The following is a 21,751-nucleotide window of genomic DNA, read 5'->3' on the forward strand; positions in this document are numbered from 1 at the left end:
GTTGGCCAGGCTGGTCTCAAACTCCTGACCACGATCCACTGCCTCGGCCTCCCAAAGTGCAGGGATTACAGGCATGAGCCACCGCACCTGGCCCTGGTCTATGTCTATCTTTATGCTAATATCACACTGTCTTAATAGTTGTTGCTTTACATTAAGCACTGAAATCTGGTAGAGTAAGTTCTTCAACTTTGTTCTTCAAGGTTGGCTTGGCTACACTAGTCCCTCTGCATTTTCACATACATTTTAGTCTCAACATGTCAATTTACACACACACACAGACCTGCTAGGATTCTGATTATAATTGCATTGATCTATAAATTAGACCAATATGAGTAGCATTGACTTAATAATATCAAGCCTTGGCCAGGCGCAGTGGCTCACATCTGTAATCCCAGCACTTTGGGAGCCCAAGGCAGGCAGAAAAGTTGAATCCAGGAGTTCAACACCAGCCTGGGCAACATGGCAAAACCCTTTCTCTACAAAAAATATAAAAATTAGCCAGCGTGGTGGCATGCACCTGTCATCCCAGCTACTTGGGAGGCTGAGGCACGAGAATTGCTTCAGCCCAGGAAGGGGTGGTTGCAGTGAGCCGAGATTGCACCATTGCACTCCAGCCTGGGAGACAGGAATGAAACTCTGTCTTAAAAGTAACAATAATAATAATATCAAGCCTTCCAACCCATGAACTTTATCTACCTACCTATTTATCTAGTTTTCTGGTTATATAGACAGTCATGTGTTTCTTAATGATGGGGATACAGTCTGACAAATGCATTGTTAGGCAATTTTGTTGTTGTGTGAACATCATAAAATGTACTTACACAAACTTAGATGGTAGAGCCTACTATATTCCTAGGCTATATGGTATATCCTATTGCTGCTAGGCTATAAACCTGTACATGTTACTATGCTGAATATTGCAGGCAGTTGTAATACAATGTTAAGTATTTGTGTATCTAAACCTAGAAAAAGTAATGCTTTGCCTTATGATGTTATGAAGGCAACAATGTCACTAGACAACTAGCATCCTAATAAAGGTAGCTCATACAGCTAAAGACTAGATTGTTTTCCCCACAAGATAACATTCCTTTATAGCTCTAATGCTGAAAGAGCAGCTTTTTAATGTAACAAATGATCTAGGTACGGAAGTCATAGGTTTCTCTATGAGAAAAACGTTCAACAAAATATAAACCAAACAGCATCCCAGAGGCAATAAAATCTCATTGTACTGAAATGTATACAAATTAAGGCTACCTTGGTATATAAACAACTTAGAATTTATGATGGAACGTTCCCACCAAATTGTTTACATGTAAGAATTCAAGGCCGGGAGTGGTGGCTCACACCTGTAATCCCAGCACTTTGGGAGGCCAAGGCAGGTAGATCACCTGAGGTCAGGAGTTCGAGACCGGCCTGGACGAAATGGTGAAATCTCATCTCTACTAATAATAAAAAAATTAGCCAGGCGTGGTGGCACATGCCTGTAATCTCAGCTACTCAGGAGGTTGAGGAGGAGAATCACTTGAATCTTGGAGGCGGAGGTTGCAGTGAGCTGAGATCGCACCATTGCACTCCAGCCTGGGGGTGGGGGGTGACAAGTGAAACTCCATCTCCAAAAAAAAAAAAAAATTCAAGCAATTTGTTAAAGAATCAGTAGTGGGGCTCAGTTCAAACAAGTGAATATTATTCATCCTTTCATTCAACTTAGTACACTCAGTTGCTATAAGGAGAGTAACTCTCACCTTACTTCTGGAAATACCACTAGTAATGTTAAGAATCCAAACCAGTCAAAGGGCAAAGTATTACAGCATTTGGCTCATGAATGAAGAAGGCTACAATTATAATTTAGTTTTTCTATAGAACATGATCCAAACATGGGAAGTTTTCTTTGCTTTTGTGGCTCTAATGCCCTTTTGGTTTTCTCAGCAAGCTGAATACATTTCCTGATCAGTACTGCCATATTTTTACTAAATCAAGGTTTCAAGATGGCACAATGTTCCCAAGTTATGTTTCAATTAGTACATCTTTCTGATGCCAGGGGGAAAAAAAAAAGACTAATATGTCCTATAAAAAATGGTGACATATTCCTAAAGCTGTGTATTTATGAAGAAAAGATGATTGTCCCACTTTATCCATGTGTAGATCCTGTTTTAGCCACTATGACAGAAGAAAGTCTCAGTGTAGAGGTCTACAATTCCGATAAATGTCACTGCATTTCCCTACACTAAGTTTAGCTACCTCCTGTCCAGAATTATAACCACAGACAGACATTGAGATGTAGCTCTCAGATCTCAAAATGTCTTTATTTTTTAGAAAATGGATTCCAGGAAGATTAAAAAGCAACACCAAAGGGTATAGGTGCAAAATTGGATGTAGTCATTCAAAGCATTCAAGTAAAATTATGGCAATATAAATATCAGAAAAGCATCCCGTGGGTGATCAAAACAAAACGTATAAGTCATTCCTAACTCAATGAAGCTTTATAGCATTTTCCCAGGCAGGAAAGGGAAAAACAGTTAACATTTGAAAGTCCTGAAAGCTTTTTCCTTGGTTAATTACATTAGATGGTTTGTCTTTGAGCCAATTCCTTTTTTTTTTTTTCTTTTCAGACAGAGTCTTGCTATGTTGCCCAGGCTGGAGTGCAGTGGCTCAATCTCAGCTCATTGCAACCTCTGCCTCCCGGGCTCAAGTGATTCTCCTGCCTCAGCCTCCTGAGTAGCTGGGATTACAGGTGCCCGCCACCATGTCCGGCTAATTTTTGTATTTTTAGTAGAGACAGGGTTTCACCATGTTGGCCAGGCTGGTCTGGAACTCCTGATCTCGTGATCCTCCCACTTTGGCCTCCCAAAGTGCTGGAATTACAGGTGCGAGCCACTGCGCCCGGCCAAATTCCTTCTTTTTTAAACATGGATAAAAGTATTACAGGCCAAGCGTGGTAGCTCACATCTGTTATCCCAACACTTTGGGAGGCCAAGGTGGCTGGATCACTTGAGGACAAGAGTTCGAGACCAGCCTGACCAACATGGTGAAACCTCGTCTCTACTAAAAATACAAAAATTAGCTGGGCGTGGTGGCCCACACTTGTAAGCTACTCAGGAGGCTGAGGTGCAAGAATTGCTTGAACCCGGGAGATGGAGGTTGCAGTGAGCCGAGATCACGCCACTGCACTCTACCCTGGGCGACAGAGGGAGACTCCGTCTCAAAAAGAAAAAAAAAAGAAGTATTACATAGGTACACTGTTAAAACAGACGACATGTTGCAAATTAATTCTCATATAATATACTCCAACAAAGCTTAGAAAATAAAGATGTTGAGGTGGCTTGGGACTAAGTTGAATAGTCATTTCCTCTGCTGACAACTTCTTTACATGTTGGACCCAACACCATGGTATGTTCAATTGTGCTGTATATGGTCCTTTAATGTCACATAATGGTGGGTATGGATCCGCAATGCCCAAGTCACACAGATTCCTCAGAGCCATCAAGTACTTACTTTATCCCAATGCTCCATTATAATCTTATGGGACAGTGTCATATATGTGGTCCATCATTGACTGAAATGTGGAAATGTCATTATGTGGCGCATGACTGTATACATACTGTCAGCTATTGCATCCATGGATTCAACCAACTGCAGCTCAAAAACATTCAGGAAAAAAAAATGGATGGTTTCATCCATACTGAATATGTACAGCCTTTTTTTCCTTGTCATTCTCTAAACAATATGGTATAACATATTTACATAGCAGTTTGTATCAGCTGCTGTAAGTAATCTAGACATGATTTAAAGAATACAGGAGGATGAGCATAAGTTATATGGAAATACTACATCATTTTATATAAGGGCCTTAGACATCTGTGGATTTTGGAATCCTAGAGGGTCCTGGAACCAATCTCCCACAGATACCAGGGGACAGTGTGTATTTATATATGTAAGCACTTTCTCTCTTTATGTGTGTGTGTGTGTCTCTCTCTCTATATATATATGTATACATACAGTCTGTATATATGTGTGTATATATATTTAGTCTCTATATACACTCTATACTATATATAAACTATATAAAACCACTATATATAAACACTGTACACACATATATAATATAAATATAAAATATATAAATAGAATACAAAATATTGCAAGATATATACATAGATACATGTATCTTTTTTTTAGGTCTTCTTTACCATCTCAGCAATATTTTGTAGTTTTTAGTGAAGTACATCTTTTTAGGTTGTATTTCTTAGTATTTGTTTTTGACAGTAATGTAAGCAGTGTTTACTGAGTTTCATTTTCCAAATCTTTGTCTAATCTATATATATACAATTAATTTTTGTATGTTGATCTTTTATTTAGTTTTGTTACTAAATAAGTTTATTGTTTGTAGGTTCTTTTTGATTTTCTATGAATACAATCATGTCATCTACACATAAACACAGCTTTATTTCTTCCTTTCCAATTACTTCTTCTTATTTTTTTTTAGAAACAGGATCTCACTCTGTCACCCAGTCTGCGGTGATGCAATGATAGTTCACTGCAGCCTCTATTGAATTCCTGGGCTCAAGCAATCATCACACCTCGGCCTCCCAAAGTGCTGAGATTACGGGTGTAAGCCACTGTGCTCAGCCTACAATCTTTATATATTTTTTAATTCTCCTTACCTAATGGCTCAAACTTTAGTAAAATATTGACAAGAAACAGTGATAGTAAACATCCTTATCTTGTTCTGGACTTAAGGGAGAGAGTGTTCAGTATTTCCTCTTCAGGTATGTTAACTATAGGTTTTTTATAGATACCTTTTATCAGATCATCTATGTTCCTTGCATTTCTAGTCTGCTGAGAGTTTTTATCATAAGTGGGTGTTTAATTTTACAGTTTCTGAATTTGAGATTATCACATGATTTTTCTCCCTTATTCAGTGAAAGTGGTAAATTACATTGATTTATGAATGTTACCCAACCTTGCATTCCTGAAATAAATCCCATGTGATCCTGATATATCATCCTTTAGAAAAAAAAAAAATTTCACTGGGCGCGGTGGCTCACACCTGTAATCCCAGCACTTTGGGAGGCCAAGGCGGGAGGATCACTTGAGGTTAGGAACTTGAGACCAGCCTGGCCAACATGGGGAAACCCCATCTCTACTAAAAATACAAAAATTAGCTGGGCGTGGTGATGCACACCTGTAATCCCAACTACTCGGGATGCTGAGGCAGGAGAATCTCTTGAACCCCAGGAAGTGGAGGTTGCAGTGAGCCTAGATGGTGCCACTGCACTCCAACCTGGGCAACAAGAGTGAGACTCCATCTCAAAAAAAAAAAAAAAAAAAAGAAACAAAGAAAGAAAAAAAAAAAAACCTCTGGATTTTCCAACCTTTTTTTTAAGGATGTTCAAGAGAAATATTGGCTTGTAACATTTTTGTAAAGTCCCATGTCAGGTTTTGGTGTTAGAGTTGCACTAAACTCAGAAAACCAGTTGGAACATGTTCCTTCTATCTCTAATCTCACGGTGTATAAAAAAATATTTTTTTCCTGAAGTATTTGGAAGAATTCATCAGGAAAGCATTCTGAGGCTGCAGTCATATTTGTTTTTTTGTGTGTGTGGAAAGATTTTCAATTACAGATTCATTCTCATTAATAGATACAAGATTTTGGGATTTCTTCTGTCAGTTTTAAGCTGTATTTTTCTGTATCATCTAACTTAGCAGATTTATTGGAACAAATTAAGCTTAAGAACAGGCAAAACTAACCGAGTGTTAGAATAGTAATTTCTTCTAGGGGTACTGATTGAGAAGAACATGATCTGGAGTAACACAGATTTTCTCCATCTCGACCTAGGTCATTATGTGGGTGTTAATATAATTTAAAAATCCATTAAGTGTACTTAATTTAACTTTAATGTAAACATATTACAATTTAAAAATTACATGGAAAATAAACTTAACATATGATTTTGATGCTTATTCAAGACTGAAAATTTTGAGTTCAAGTGTGGCCTGAGAGCCGATTTGAGCACTTACTGGAGATCTAAATTTTCAAAGTGAATGGTTCCTATGCTAGGATATTTTATTTATACCATTTCCTCCTAGCAAGCATAGAATTTGCTTATTCTATAATCTCTTCCAATAGAGAGCAGAGAAATAAATCACGTGAAACTGAAGAGAGTAAGTTCCAGTGTTTAAATGACAAGGAATAAATGGATTACATATTGTTGTTGTTGTTGTTGTTGTTGTTGTTGTTGTTGTTGAGATGGAGTCTCACTCTGTCACCCAGGCTGGAGTGCAGTGGTGTGATCTCGGCTGACCTCGGCTCACTGCAACCTCCGCCTCCTGGGTTCAAGTGATTCTCGTGCCTCAGTCTCCCGAGTAGCTAGGACTATAGATGCGCACCACCAAGCACAGCTAATTTTTGTATTTTTAGTAGAGACGGGGTTTTGCTATGTTGGCCAGGCTAGTGTTGAACTCCTGGCCTTAAATGATCCACCCACCTTAGCCTCCCAAAGTGCTGGGATTACAGGCATGAGCCACGGATTACGTATACTTTAGACAGTTCTTCATTAATCTTTTTCTATCAGATATTTAAGGTGGAACTAGACAGAAAGTAGTTTAAAACCGGAAGGAAAGCCTCAAGAGTGAATATTGTTGCTTTGTTGACTGGAACCCATAAATTCCTACTTAAAAATTTATTTTATTACAAATACATTTTTCTTAATCAAGATAAAAAATAAGCATCAAAGCAGCAGCAAAATTCCCCCTTCCTCACTCCCACCCAGTTCTTCTCTCAGTCACAACAGCAAACATTCAGGGAGCCCTGAAGTATGTACAAGGCACTATTCAGTTACTTAATCCTCAACACAAACCTTTAGGTACTGTACCCACTTCATGAACGAAAAAACTGAGAAATAAGGGAGTTTTAATAGCTTGGCTATAGCTATACAGATTAATAAATAGTAAAACCAGGATTTAGTCTTGGCTCACAAGTCTCTTTTTAAAACAATCTGCTCTATTATAACCCACGATCAGTTTCAGTTTTCAAATACTCTTTCTATGCACTATATAGAGATACTTATTTAATACAATGGAGTCATTCTATACTTTTATCCATATTATTTAACTGTTCTCCTACAAATGAATATTTAAGATATTTACCTTTTTTCACTTTATAATTATATATAAAATTATACAGACAGAAATAAGCTAAATATATATATGTCCAGAAGTGGAGTTGCTAGTCAAAGTGTATTTGTTCTCAGTATTTTAAAGTTTTCCCATTCAGATCTATGAAAATGTGTTTTTTTTTTTTTTCAAAATTTGCCTCTTCCTATTTCTTCTTGTAGATAATCATTTGTCCCAGGAATCTTTATATCTGGTAGAACAAATCCAAAATCTTGTTCTTTGAAATTACCTTAGCTATTCATGGCCTCTTCTTCTACACACAGTAGTTCCACTTTATCCATAGTTTTGCTTACCCCAGTTATCAGAGGTCAACTGCAGTCTGAAAATATTAAATGGAAAATTCCAGAAACAATTAATGAGTTTTAATTTGTGAGCAGTTCTGAGTAGCACAATAAAATCTCACACCATCCTGGCTCTACCTGCTGTAGATGCTACCTGCCCATTAGTCACTTGTAGCTGTCTCGGTTATCAGATTGTAAAAACAGTATTATGCAGGGTTCGGTACTATCTGCAGTTTCAGGCACTAAGTGGTGAGTCTTGGATCACATACCCACAGATAAGGGGAGACTACTGTAAAAGTTACTAGCAATTCACGCAAATCTATCAATGCTAATAATAGTTTATCTTGTGTGCTTTACATAGACAATCACTTAAGTCTGCCATTAATAATTTTTTCTGTTTGGGTACAGTTGCTCACACCCGTAATCCTCCCACTTTGGCCTCCCACTTTGGGAGGATCGCTTGAAGCCAGGAGTTTGAGACCAGCCTGGGCAATATAGCAAGACTCTGTCTCTAAGAATAAAATTAAAAATTAGCCGGGCATAGTGACATGTGCCTGTAAGTCCCGGCTGTTTGGGAGGCTGAGGTGGTAGAATGACTTGAGCCCAAGATTTCAAGGCTGCAGTGAGCTATGATCACACCACTGCACTCCAGCCTGGGTGACAGAGCAAAACCCTGTCTCAAACAAACAAACAAATAAATAAATAAATAAAATTATGCCTTTTCAAACCCTTCTCTACCTTCCTCCATCCCTCAAAAATGCTGACAACCTGAACAGTAACTAATAATGGACATCCTTGTCTATTCCTCATCTTAAAATAAATGTCTAACATTCTACCCCAAGTATGTTTGCTGGATAACATTTTAGAAATAATTATAATAGTTAAGAGAACTAAAACATCGCTTTTTTTAACTATTATTATTTTTGAGACAGTCTTGCTCTGTCACCCAGGCTGGAGTGCAGTGGCATGATCTCGGCTCACTGCAACCTCTGCCTCCCAGGTTCAAGTAATTCTCTTGCTTGAGTCTCCTGAGTAGCTGGGATTATAGGCATGCGCCACCATGCCCGGCTAAGTTTTTTGTATTTTTGGTGGTAACGAGGTTTCACCATGTTGCCCAGGCTGGTCTTGAACTCCTGAGCTCAAACGATCCACCCGCCTCAGTCTCCCAAGTGTTGGGTTTAGAGACGTGAGCCACGGCACCCAGCAGGATCTATATTCTAAATAAAACATTAGTTTTCCAGCTTATTCTGCCAACCTGTCATAACCTGTTAATCAAAATTAACACAGATACAAAACATAGATACAAAGTCCTAAATACATGGCTAGGAATTAGAATATAACAGCATTTTAAATTAATGGTTATTACATTCTATTCTGTCATCAAAAGGTCAAAAGAGCAATTGCATATAATGTCATTTGAAAAAAACCTTTAACAGCTGATCCTAATAAGCAGGCTTCATGAAAAAAGATTCTTCTTAAACATAATATTCTATTTTTAACCTATAAATTACACGAGTGAAACACTAAAAATCAGACATCAGTAAAATCAGAAACAAGAATGCCATTATACTTATTCACTGAAAACTATTAAAAATGATAATAAAATTATGTGGCCAGTTTAACAACAACAATTAAGAATCAGCTTTACAATATAAGTGGTGACTAGTTAAAAATATTATAATACGAGGAGTCCATATCTAAAAGCAACAAAAATATTTTTGGAAACTTAAAAAAAGAACATGAAGAAAATTTTGGAACCCTTACCAGCCTGGCCAACATGATGAAGCCCCGTCTCTACTAAAAATACAAAAATTAGTCATGTGTGGTGGCAGGGGCCTGTATCCCAGCCACTTGGGAAGCTGAGAAAGGAGAATCTTGAACCTGGGAGGCAGAGGCTGCAATGAGCTGAGATTACGCCACCACAATCCAGCCTGGGCGGCAGAGTAAAACTCTTGTCTCAAAAAAAAAAAAAAAAAAAAACAGTTCGAACTCTTAATGGGGTACATGTAAAAAAACAATTCTACTAAGCTCTCAATGGAAAGATCCCCTAAGTAAAAAACATTTAATATGTTTCCAACCAAAATCCTAACAGAATACTTGAGAAAATAATCTAAATGATTCTGAAAGTCACATGGAAAAATAAACAGGAATAGAAAACTCTGAAAAGGGGAGAATTAAATTAAAGTTCTGCCTGACAAATTTTATGTGGTACACATTTTCTAGGAATTGAAAATAAAATGATTTTTAAAACACACACACATAATGTCAGATGCCTAGTTTATAATGATACAAGTGTAGGACTTGTAAACAGAAGATAAAGATTAAAAAAAAAGTGTAAAGTTGGATCCATATCTCAAAACAAACATCTATAAAATATAGAATGGTTTAGAATTAAATGTATACTAAAATATGTGTAAATATTTAAATAACTTTGGAGTAGGAAAGCTTTTCTAAAAGCTTTTCTAAAGAGAAACAAGGAAAAGATTAACAGACTTAACTACATATTAAAATTTTCCCATAACAAATATATATATAACAAATATATACAATATACATACATAATATACATATTTACAATATATACATACATATATACAATATATAATATGAACATATACATACTATATATGTATACATGTATGCATTATACTATATATATACGTAATATTAGGATCAACTGTTAAAGTTTTCAAACATCTGAATAGTTAATAAAAGACCTGGCTAACATATGAAGTGTTGGACTTCACTAGTAATCCAAGAAATATGAATTAAAACAAGATGATTTATCACCTGTCTAACTAACAAAGATCTCTAACTTTTAAGTACCCAACATGGCTAAATGAAAAGGTTAAGGAACAGGAATGGGAAACTGGTAAACTTTTCCCTAGAGCGATTTGGATCTAGCAAACATTTTAAAAGTGCATTCTTTATACCAGCAACTCCAAGGAAATTGATTTATGTTTGTGTGTATGTATGTATTTTTGTGGATTTTCATCACATTATTTGTAACAGAAAAGTCCAAAATATTGTGTCCAGCAATGAGAAATTGTGAAAGTATGGTTCCTCTATAAAGCAATAATTTACAACCATTAAAAAGAGGGTGGGCTGGGCGCAGTGGCTCATGTCTTTAATCCCAGCATTTTGGGAAGCCAAGGTAGGAGGATTGCTTGAGGTCAGGAGTTCAAGACCAGCCCGGACAACACAGGGAGACTCCCATCTCTACAAAAAATTTAAAAAATTAGCCAGGCATGGTGGTGCATACTTGTATTCCCAGCTACTTGGAAGGCTGAGGCAGGAGGATCACTCGAGCCTAGGAGTTCAAGGCTGCAGTGAGCCATGATGTCGACATTGCATTCCAGACTGGGGGAAAGAGGATAGAATTTAACTGACTGATACCAAGAGATGTTCACAACATATTATTAAATGAAAAAATTCAAATTACAAAGCTATGGGCAGTATGATCCCATTGTTTTAAGAAAAAAAAACCAAGATATGCATTCAAATACATCCATCAAAGGCAAAATATTATGTTGTTATCTGGGGGTGTTCTTCTCTGTGTTCCTATTTCCAAATATGTACTAATTATAAAAAGAAAAAAAAAGATTCCACATCTTAACCTTTGTCAAAAAAACGGCACAGTGGATTACAAGTGGTCATCTTTATCAGATAAGATTACTTCAAAAAGTCTGTTCTGGATAGAAGCAAAAAGCAAACAAGGCTGAAAAATGGCCTGGGAGTGTTATGGCAATTTATTTACAGACTATTGAATACAGCCTTAAAAAAATGGTAAAAAACAAATGGCTTATATTAATACATTAGATGTTAACAGTTACAAGACTTTTAAACGTTCTTGCAAGAGAGTACAACACTTTTAAACAAATTAACTGGGAAAAAACTTAGAAGAGTGATTCTGTATTCACTATAGAGCCTCATTTGAATACAATTAGAAAATTCATTTTTAATTGCACATTTGACAGGCTGAAATGAGTTAAGACCTGCAGACTCTGTTAGTCCATAAAATTAAAAGGATAAGTTCTTCCCTTTACAATAAAAATTTTCTATTTTCCCTGTCTTCAAATGGATCCCATGACAGCTTATTATTAATAGCTTTTATTTTTAAGTAGAAACATTTAAGAAATTATCTGGAGAAGCCTTTGGTAAATGGCAAACTATTGCTCCCCTTAAAAAACCACTTGAAATTACAAAACCCTGAAAGTATTTTTTTTTAAAGTTCCAAATCAATAGGTTTTATTGCATAAAACCTTGAAAGAACTTAAAAGCAAATTATGTTTGCAAGCCTACTGATAACCAATCTTCTTTCAACAAATGAAAAATATATACAGGACTTGCCTTTTCAAAGATTATCCATATATGAAACAAACAGCCCCTTCAGGCTCCTAGATTTTGAAGATGTTTTTATTTTTCTATTTTTTCTAAATAAAAATTGTTTTTTAAGCAGACTTTTTAAAGCCACTTGTGTTAAACCATTGGTCCAATAGTCTAATTATTTTACCGTATCACTGGTCAAGTTATTTTGAAGCAATTTTCCTATTAAAAAGTTAAGTATTTACTGCAGAATTTAGGTATAGCTTAGAGGAACAAGCACAGGCAATCCAGTTGCCAAAGTTTCTGGCAATCCCTCTAAGCCTTATTTTTCTTAGTTGTAAAGTAAGAAGACCGACTGGATAATTTTAGGTTACTGGGACATCTCGTTCAGACTTTTAAAATATCAAAAGGCAGACTGGGCCAAAAAAAAAAAATTGAAAGGATATTATATCCCAGGGAATTAGCTATCTATATTCAAAACATGTATTTCAGCTTTGTTTTTTTTACCTATGTCCTACAGGAAGGATTCACCTTTTTGGAAAAGAAAGCAAGTCCCCTTCCCCTAAAAAAAGAAAAAATTAAAATAAAAAAGGAAAACAAAAAGCCCTAGGATGAAAAATCATCCCAAATTGGATTAAGCTCAAAGAGCAAAACCTTAACTCAGAAGTACCAGATTTTAAGCATTTATGTATTCACTTTTCATTTTTCTCAAGAAGTCTTGATATTTCTTACAAATAGGCCATTGCAAACTGACCAGATTCAACTTAAAATTTTATCACTTTTAAGTGATATCAAACAGCTATTCCAGTTGTTTGATTTCTCTCCATAACCATCTCTATCCAAATTTCAATTTAAAATTTCAAAAAGATACTCAAATTTTCATGCCCTACATTCACTTAAGTGCAATTTAGATACAGCTGAGGGTAGCAAATACCACTAACTTCTCCAGACATTTAAAAAATCTTGCTCACTGTCAGCACACTGAAAGTATGATTTAACACTGTTGATGGTTATTGATGTACCCCAAGGACTAGATTAGTACCTGGCATGTTGTAGGCACTGACTATGTATTTGCTGACAGAATAAAGCTCTGAATCACAGCTAGAATTATTACCTTATTTCACATGCCACAAATGACAACTCCTTAAAATTGGCATTTTAAGGTTTCACAAATGACTTGCAACTCTCCAACAAATAATGAAGACGTAGGAAACATACTGAGTTGCATGCAGAAAAACCTGCTGTGTCAGTAAATACAAAAGGGAATTTCACGTGGGAGAAGATAAATACTTTCTTCTTTTGGCAGGTCAAATCTTTTATATTTTTGTCTTCTTAACTTGCAGTCTGACTTACCTGCTTTTTTCCAAAAAATTTAAGCAATATTTTGTGTTCTTTAGATTTCACTCAAATTTTCAGCGATGACTGCTGTTATAACCTACAGAACTAGTGATTTCCCAACTTTGTTCTATTAATCCAAATTCACTGAATTAAAATATTAAATGCTATGAAGGGAAGCATTAAAAATTTTTACTATCATATTTCATCAATTATAAGACAGATATTTTCATATAATATGTCTGAATCTGGGATGCAGCTTACAATTGATGACGTCTTAGCATTGTATTGTGGCTTAATTGGCAACATTTTTTCTTCTAAGTGACATATAAAAGACTAGCATGTCTCACAGTAATGCTGTGTAAGGATAATATTAGAAGTTCTAGTTCAAATTTTCAATTTCAAAGCAACAATTTCCCTGTCTTCCCAGCCACTCTCCCAACATAAATATGTAACTGAAATGTTTGATTAGAAAAACTATCCAAACACAGTTCAATTTTATATAAAATATTTAATTTTTAAAACACAGGCTATTCATGTCACATAAATATCTTCAACTGTAGGTTAGCTGCTTATGGTCAGCAGAATTATCAAGTGTGACTATTAAGAATAACTTAGATACTGTCACTTATAGGAAAGTCTAAAGCTCTAAGACTCACCATATTAAAATTTCAGATACTTGAATACTGTTGCTATTTTGCTAATTTCAAAATATTTCTTCATTTCCTGCAATGTAGTTTATAAGTTGTTAGTAATCAATATTCAAATAAAAGCAAACTATTTTTTCTTCCATTCATTTCTTTCTCCCAACAAAGAGTCCATCAAAAAATAAAATGGTCAACTGATATCAACTTATTTTATAGTAGTAAAATGGTAAATTATCCTCTTTAAAATAATTTTACTCTTATCAAACTACAGGGCTTCCCACATACTGTTTTGAAATGAAGGTTCATAAGTTAGAGGGCACAGGGTTAACTGGCTTTAGAACTGGAGCAATATACATTCTGTAACAGTTGTTCCAATTTAAGATTCCAATAAAAAAAAATAAGTTACCAGAACAGTTGATGAACAAAATGATTAATTGGCACAACTCTAACTTCCAGTCAGTTTTTCCATTTAGTGATAATGGAAACACTGGTTATTTACCTTTGGTTCCTTTCTAGAATTATTATAATTGTGTGTGTATGTGTGAGAGTGTGCACACAGTGAGACTTGACACCATTATAGTTTAAATAAGGACTACTCCATTCTTTGATGCTCTTCATTAAAAAAAATGTTAAAATGAACTAAAGTTGTTGCTCTAAGTCTGGCAGAAGTCATAATCAACTTTACAGAAGGTGAAAGGAAGGAAGATAAAAGTTCTCTCTCATTGCCTTTTCTTTTTGCTTCAATAAATTCAATCTAGGCAATGTTTCTAGTTAACAAGTGAATAGAATTGACTTTCTTAAAAGGGCAATTGCATAACTTAAAATACGGTATTTGCCACCCCTCCCCCATGAACTTTAACACATTTAGGCAAGTTCTGTTATTAACTCTTGCTTCTATACCATGGCCCTCCAATTATTCATGGCAAATGGAAACAGGGATAATATGGCAGCCTGAAAGAAAATGGTACTCTAAAATTCTCCTGGAGCTATTACTTTCAACCATTTAAATGACAAAACTTTTTAGAACTTCTCAAACAATATGTACTGATTGCAGTTCTACTCCCTTTCTTTGCTCTCACTCCCCTATCAAGAGAAGGTGGTAGTGAAAGGCAACACAGCCCAAAGACAGGCAGAAAAGGAGAAAGTGTGACAAGCAGAGGGAATGGACCTAACAGGAACTGAACAGGCAGCCCCTGAAACTTCAGAGTTTCTTGCCTTTTTAATGCATTGATTCCCTTTAAAAGACAAATGGGGGTAAAAGTTAACTATTTTTTTCAGACCTTAAGCTTACCTGTTAAGGCACTTACTTTCCCTCCCCACCCCACCCATAGTTTTCATATAAAACCCACTATTTCATTTAAATGCATTTTGCTAGGCTATGATAATCTGCAAAACAAAACAAAAATAACGTTGACCATTTTTTTTTTATAAAACTGTTGCATCAAGAGAAAGGTTGTGTTTTATTTTCTGAAATGAGCACAAAGTACACCTTTCACAATAACACTGAAAGCAGGTGCAAAGACTGACAGTGACCTTTGACTAAAGGTAGCTTTGTAAAAAGAAAAATACCAAATAAATCAGTGCTCTTTCTGATTGTTGTAAAACTGGAGGTGGGGAGGGGCTGTTTGTTACATAAAAGTTGGTCCAAACTTACAAAAAAAGCACAAATGTGCATAGTTCAGAAGATCTGCAAGAGGGCCATAAAAGGCTTATGTCCCTAAAATTAGCATCCACTTAAAACTGCAAGAATACAAAATAAAATTGTTAACTAGAATTTGTGAAGATGTACAATCGATAGATCTAGTTTTTAGAACAGCATGAATTTAAGCAAAGGTTTTTTTTGTCTTTTTTAAACTATTGTATGCAAGACCCTTCTCCACATAAAAATAAAGCTGTTGTTGAATTATTATTATTCAAGTCTCTTGGATTGCTGCCTTAAATTGCAGCTAGAAAAGTCTTTCCAGATAAAAATGATGTGCCTGAGGAAAAACAGATACTCAGTATGGTAACCCTCTGCCTCTGCCTCTGCCAGTTGATGTGCTAATATGTCCCCTGTATCCTTGTGAATATCCAGGTCCTTGGGCAGGAGAAGTCCAGGTCTGTCCATGCATGAGGCTGGGGCCACTCGGATTTTCCTGTAAGTTACCACCATAGTTATAGTTGTGCATCTTTGCTGGCAAAGGATGAGTACTCTCTGGCCCCGTGGAAGGGTCACTGCTGTTTGCCAGGACTGCAATAGGACCATGGCTATATTCAAATCTATGGTCCTTGTCTCCACTAAACAACATGGGACCAGCATTGAGGTAAATGTCTCCATATCCAGCTACTGAACTGGGAAATGACTCAGAAAAGGCAGAAGGCTGAGGTGGACCACCAGAATGAGATGAAGCAGTACTGTAGTTATCCAAAGACTGAATATCTGAATTTCCAATGAAACTACGTCGTTCTAGTGGTGGAGCAGAACTGCTTCCTAGACCATCATTGCTAACGTAAGGAGCAGAAGAGAAAGAAGAGGATCCAAAGTTGTCCTTGTAGTCTGAAGTGGACACATAAGTGTCTCCTGCTTGATAATCAATCCCACCTTCTCTTTTGGGGTCATCCTGGGGCTGATGCTGAGCAAGCAGCTGTAACAGGGCTGCCTTCACTCCGGCATGAGGGTCAGTTAATGAAGAACTGGTGGTGGGTACATGCTGGTTTTCTGTCCGGTAATCTAGATCTTCCTCAGTGACTGGTGGTGGTTCAGGAGGCTCGGGAGGTCGTTGGTCAGGAGGCAGAATTCGAGGCCGGTCTGGTTCTGGCGTTAGCTCCAAGATCCTCATATCTTGATGCTGGATGAGGTCATCTTGTCCTAGGTGAAACAGAGCAAAAACAAGGTCAAAAGTTACCATGGAAAACTAAATATTCAAAATACTCAGTGTTTCCTGTAGGTAGTTCTAAAGATGATTAGAAGTTCCATCTCTGGCAAAATGTTAAATGAAAAAAGCAAAAAGTTTACAAGTACTATGGTAACTGGTAAATTTTACTGTATATGGCTTCTCTTTAAAAAAAAAAAAAAATTTTTTTTTTTTTTTTTTTGTGACACGGTCTCACTCTGTCACCCAGACTGGAGTGCAGTGGAGTGATCACAGCTCACTGCAGCCTTGACCTCCTGGGCTCAAGTGATCCACCCACCTCAGCCTTCCAAGTAGCTGGAATCACAGGCATGTGCTACCATGCCCAGTTAATTAAAAAAAATTGTTTTAGAGACAGGGTCTCACTATGTTGCACAGATAGGTACTGAATTCCTGGGTTCAGGCAATCTTCCCATTTCAGCTTCTCAAAGTGCTGGGATTACAGGTGTGAGCCACTGCACCCAGCCGTAATTGGCTTTTTAAAGCTAATTACGGCTAGGTGCAGAATTCACGTATACTTCATTGCTTGAGGAACAAAAGCTACTGTGTACATAAATTATGCCTTAGTCAAGCATCCTTTCGTATTTGGAGTTAAATATTATTTCTTAACCATAGGTTTACCTTAGAAATATCTTTATCATTCATAATGAGTTCTATCTCACATGGATAATTTGTTAAAGAATCCATTCCTGGAAGTAAACAGACTGAAAAACCAACCTATTGCCAGTTACCTGAGATTCTTCAGGACATCTTTTGGCAATGTCACTGAACTATACACATTATATATAGTCAGCAACACTGAGTAGACAATGTAATGCAGCTGTGTTAGTGGTCTGGTATCTGCACACTTACCCGACACCGGAGTGCTAGGTTCTGGAGGTGGCCTGAGTTGTAATGACACTTCATGTCCCGATCCATTTTCCCTCTCTTCTAGTAGCACATCTTTCTGCTTTGACTGCTGAGCCTTTATTAACTGAGTCAACAGAACTGCAAATGCACTCTGCACAGCCGCCTGGGCAGCATCAGTCTCCACTTTAGGCTGGATGGTCTGAGAAGAAGGCTGAATTCCTCCCAACGGTTTCGAAGACTCCTGTTGTGGTGTTGATGGATCTGTCTGTTTTTCACCTGTTGCCAAAATTCCAGCAGGAAGGTTTATTTTATTTAGCTGCTGTTGAGTCTCAGAGTTTACCTTAATGTTCAACACTTGGACAAAATCAGCCATATTAACACTTGTTTTAGATTGTAGTAGGTTTAGTAGAATTGCCAATTCACTGTGGTTTAAGTGCTGTCCAGGGCCTGTTTTTACTAAAGACAAAATTATATTAATTAGAACTGTCATAATTCACAGCTCCTCCCACTCCCACACCAAAATGGCTCTGTATTACCATATGAAAATATATATTTGAGGGAGAGTATTTAAGAAATACTGTAAAAAGAGAACCTCAAGTCTAGTTAAATATCATGTACATTTAAAATGTACCTGTACATAAAAAGAACTGCAGTCAATTTTGAATAAATCTTTAGGGGTAAATACTTCAAAAGGAAAATCAAGACCACTACTAAAACCTCATGTTACGGATTTAACCAGGAAACAGCACATTGTGAATGGGAAATGAATAATGATAATGATGACAGCTAAGGGAGTGTCACATACCTTCTAAGCATTTAATATCCTTTATTCCTTACAACAACCTTAGAAGGCAGACTCTATTATTAGCCTCCTTTTACTGAGAAGAAGAAACTGACACCGAAAGAGACCAAGCAACTTGCCCAAGGGCAAATATTCTGTAAGTGGCAGAGGTGAGATCTGAATCTGATATTCTGATTCCACAATCTGAGCTCTTAACTACACCGTACTTTCTCTAAAATAAAGTTTATTATGCAAAATCTAAGGTTATATTATGCAAAATCTAAGGTTATCTTTGCACTATATTGAAATCATGACATTTTTCAGATTCTGATAAAATGCCTGTGTTTTTCTTCAAATTACCTTTTTTTTTTTTTTGTAACTTTGGGTAAGTTAGGAATGCCTACAGAAATATGCTTATTATTAATATATGCATATGATAGTATTAACTCATCACCAGTAATAAGGATTCAGTTGTTTTTCCAACTTTCAGTTTAGACTTGGGATAATTTACACAGGTCCTCCCTCCCGCAAGCTTATCTGAATCACATATAACGACAAGGCTCAAATGCATATAATACCATATATGGTAACTATAAGACTGCAATGATAAGCAATTCCCATAATCACAGATGACAGATTGATAGAAGAGGAACTCTAAGATGATGAAAAACTGGTGTTTAATGCTTTTATATTCTCTTTATATATTTTGAGATACTTCTGCAAGTTCTTCTTATGATCCGTGAGCATGCTTGTTTGCTACAAATCAAGTCATTTTTCCTTATTTTCATTTCCCTATTACCACAGGTAGTCTCTCCATGTGAATTCAGGGATGTGGTCTTTAATTGAGGTGCCTCTTTTGCTGAAGGGGCGTTTTCTTATTTCAGCATACTTACTGATGACGGAGAAGAAAATGACTCAGAGGATTCATCCTTTTTTCAAAAAACCAGAATTCTCCTTTTTTTTTTTTTGAGACAGAGTCTTGCTCTGTTCCCCAGGCTGGAGTGCAGTGGCATGATATGTAATCTCTGCCTCCCATGTTCAAGCAATTTTCCTGCCCCAGCCCCCACTAGGAGCTGGGATTACAGGCGCGCGCCACCATGCCTGGCTAATTGTTTTATTTATTTATTTTTTTTGAGACGGAGTCTCGCCCTGTGGCCCAGGCTGGAATGCAGTGGCACAATCTCGGCTCACTGCAAGCTCCGCCTTCTGGGTTCATGCCATTCTCCTGCCTCAGCCTCCCGAGTAGCTGGGACTACAGGCGCCTGCCACCACCACGCCCAGCTAATTTTTTGTATTTTTAGTAGAGATGGGATTTCACCGTGTTAGCCAGGATGGTCTCGATCTCCTGACCTCATGATCCGCCCGCCTCAGCCTCCCAAAGTGCTGGGATTACAGGCGTGAGCCACCATGCCCGGCCAGTTGTTTTATTTTTAGTAGAGACAGGGTTTTGCCATGTTGGCCAGGCTGGTCTCGAACTCCTGACCTCAGGTGATCCACCCACCTTGGCCTCCCAAAGTGCTGGGATTACAGGCATGAGCCACCATGCCCAGCCTGGAATTCTCACTTCTTAATCATAATACTGATTTTTCTCTTTTCTGTTTTGATTTTTTAAGACAGGGTCTCACTTTATCATCCAGGCCACAGTGCCAGTGGCACAATCTCAGCTCACTGCAGTCTCGACCTCCTAGGCTCAAGCAATCTTTCCTGCTTCAGCCCCGCAAGTAACTGGGAATATAGGCCAGGCTAATTTTTGTATTTTTTGTAGAGACGGGGTTTTGCCATGTTACCTAGGCTGGTCTCGAAATCCCAAACATAAGCAACCAGCCCGCCCCGGCCTCCCAGAGTGCTGGGATTATGGGCATGAGCCACCACACCCAGCTATTTATAGATAACTCAAGGTCAGGAGTTCGAGACCAGCCTGGCCAACATGGCAAAACCTCATCTCTATTAAAAATACAAAAATTAGCTAAGCGTGATGGCACATGCCTGTAATCCCAGTTACTCTGGAGTCTGAGGCAGGAGAATCACTTGAACCTGGGAGGCGGAGATTGCAGTGAGCTGAGATCGTGTCACTGTACTCCAGCCTGGGTGACAGAGACTGTCTCAAAAAAAAAATTAAAGTTAAAAAAGGAAAATAAAAAATAAAACTCTCCACCATTAAAACAGGGTTGTAAAGTAAGTTAGAGCAAATTAACAACAAAATGAGCCCAGAAAGGGCAAATCATTTTTTACCAGCTAAAATGAGTAAACTACTATGTTTGGTAGAGTTTAAGACATCAGTTCCATGAAGAGGACCAGAAATAAAGACCTGAGAGTCTTGCCAAATATGACAACTGTTGCCTGGGAAAACCGATCACCATCCAAAATTTCTGTTATTGCCATTTCACATCCTTTTGTTAGCAGGACAAATATTTTAATGTATAAGGGGAACTCACTATTTCAAGAAAGAATACTTTTAAACAACAAATAACAACTGCTTTTGGTATTCATTGAATGAGTACTTTAAGTATGCAGTTGAACCAAGGTCAAGTAGAAGCTTGTAGACTACATCGGCAAGCATTAATGGTTATCTTCCTAAAGCTTTCTCAGTTAATCTATATTTATCTTCAACCACCAAAAGTTCAGTCTGATCCACACATCTGTTTTAATCAACTAACTCATCAATCAACATATACTCATCTCTTAAGAAGTGCTAGTCTATTTTTTCATGTTTAATAAGCCACCACCTACACACACACACACACACACACTCTCTCTATTTTATATCAGTCTCTGTTTTCATAAAACTTAAACTAAAGATGGTGTTAAATTAAAGATGGGTGTTTCTGGATGCTTTAGGCAAAAGGAGGGAGTGGAGGTCCTTAAATGATTTTAACACTCTTGACAACATTGAAGAGGCAGACTTTGCATCAAAAAGCTTACTCTATGACAGACTGAGTCAGAGGAAGAAATTTAAGTTTCCCTAAAATAACTAGATATAAGATATCCTTTTTTTTTTTTGAGACAGTCTCGCTCTGTCACCCAGGCTGGAGTGCAGTGGCGCAATCTTGGCTCACTGCAACATCTGCCTCCTGGGTTCAAGCAATTATCGTGCCTGAGCCTCCTGAGTAGCTGGGATTACAGGTGTGTGCCACCATGCCCAGCTAATTTTTTTTTTGTATTTTTAGTAGAGACAGAGTTTCAGGAAGTTGTCCGGGCTGGTCTCGAACTCATGGGCTCAAGTGGTCTGCCCATCGTGGCCTCCCAAAGAGCTGGGATTACAGACGTGAGCCACCATGCCTGGCCTTCCCTTCTCATATTTTAAGTTATTTTGGGCACAAATATCGGATTCACTCACACACACACACACACATATATTTTGAGATGGAGTCTCCCTCCTGTCGCACAGGCTGGAGTGCAGTGGCGCAATCTCGGCTCACTGCAACCTCCACCTCCCCGGTTCAAGCGATTCTTCTTCCTCAGCATCCG

At 37.4% G+C, this 21,751-nt stretch overlaps 1 protein-coding gene across 2 annotated transcripts in view; it reads right to left on the minus strand.

The window, feature by feature from the left end:
• Window positions 1-13,606: 13,606 nt before the first annotated feature.
• The window catches only part of CDK13 (cyclin dependent kinase 13), a 147,545-nt gene continuing 139,400 nt past the window's right edge, over window positions 13,607-21,751 (minus strand). Inside the window, exons 13-14 of one of the 2 annotated variants that reach the window (XM_001140018.6) lie at window positions 17,506-17,778; window positions 13,607-16,610 (exon numbers count right to left, since the gene is read on the minus strand). In XM_001140018.6, the coding sequence (XP_001140018.1) occupies window positions 15,760-16,610; window positions 17,506-17,778 (1,124 nt within the window). In that variant the 3' untranslated portion in view covers window positions 13,607-15,759. Of the gene's footprint in view, window positions 16,611-17,505; window positions 17,959-21,751 lie in introns of both variants that reach the window. The other variant, XM_001139939.6, reaches the window with a different exon arrangement.

Source organism: Pan troglodytes, chromosome 6 (genome assembly GCF_028858775.2).
Source record: "Pan troglodytes isolate AG18354 chromosome 6, NHGRI_mPanTro3-v2.0_pri, whole genome shotgun sequence".
NCBI lineage: Eukaryota > Metazoa > Chordata > Mammalia > Primates > Hominidae > Pan > Pan troglodytes.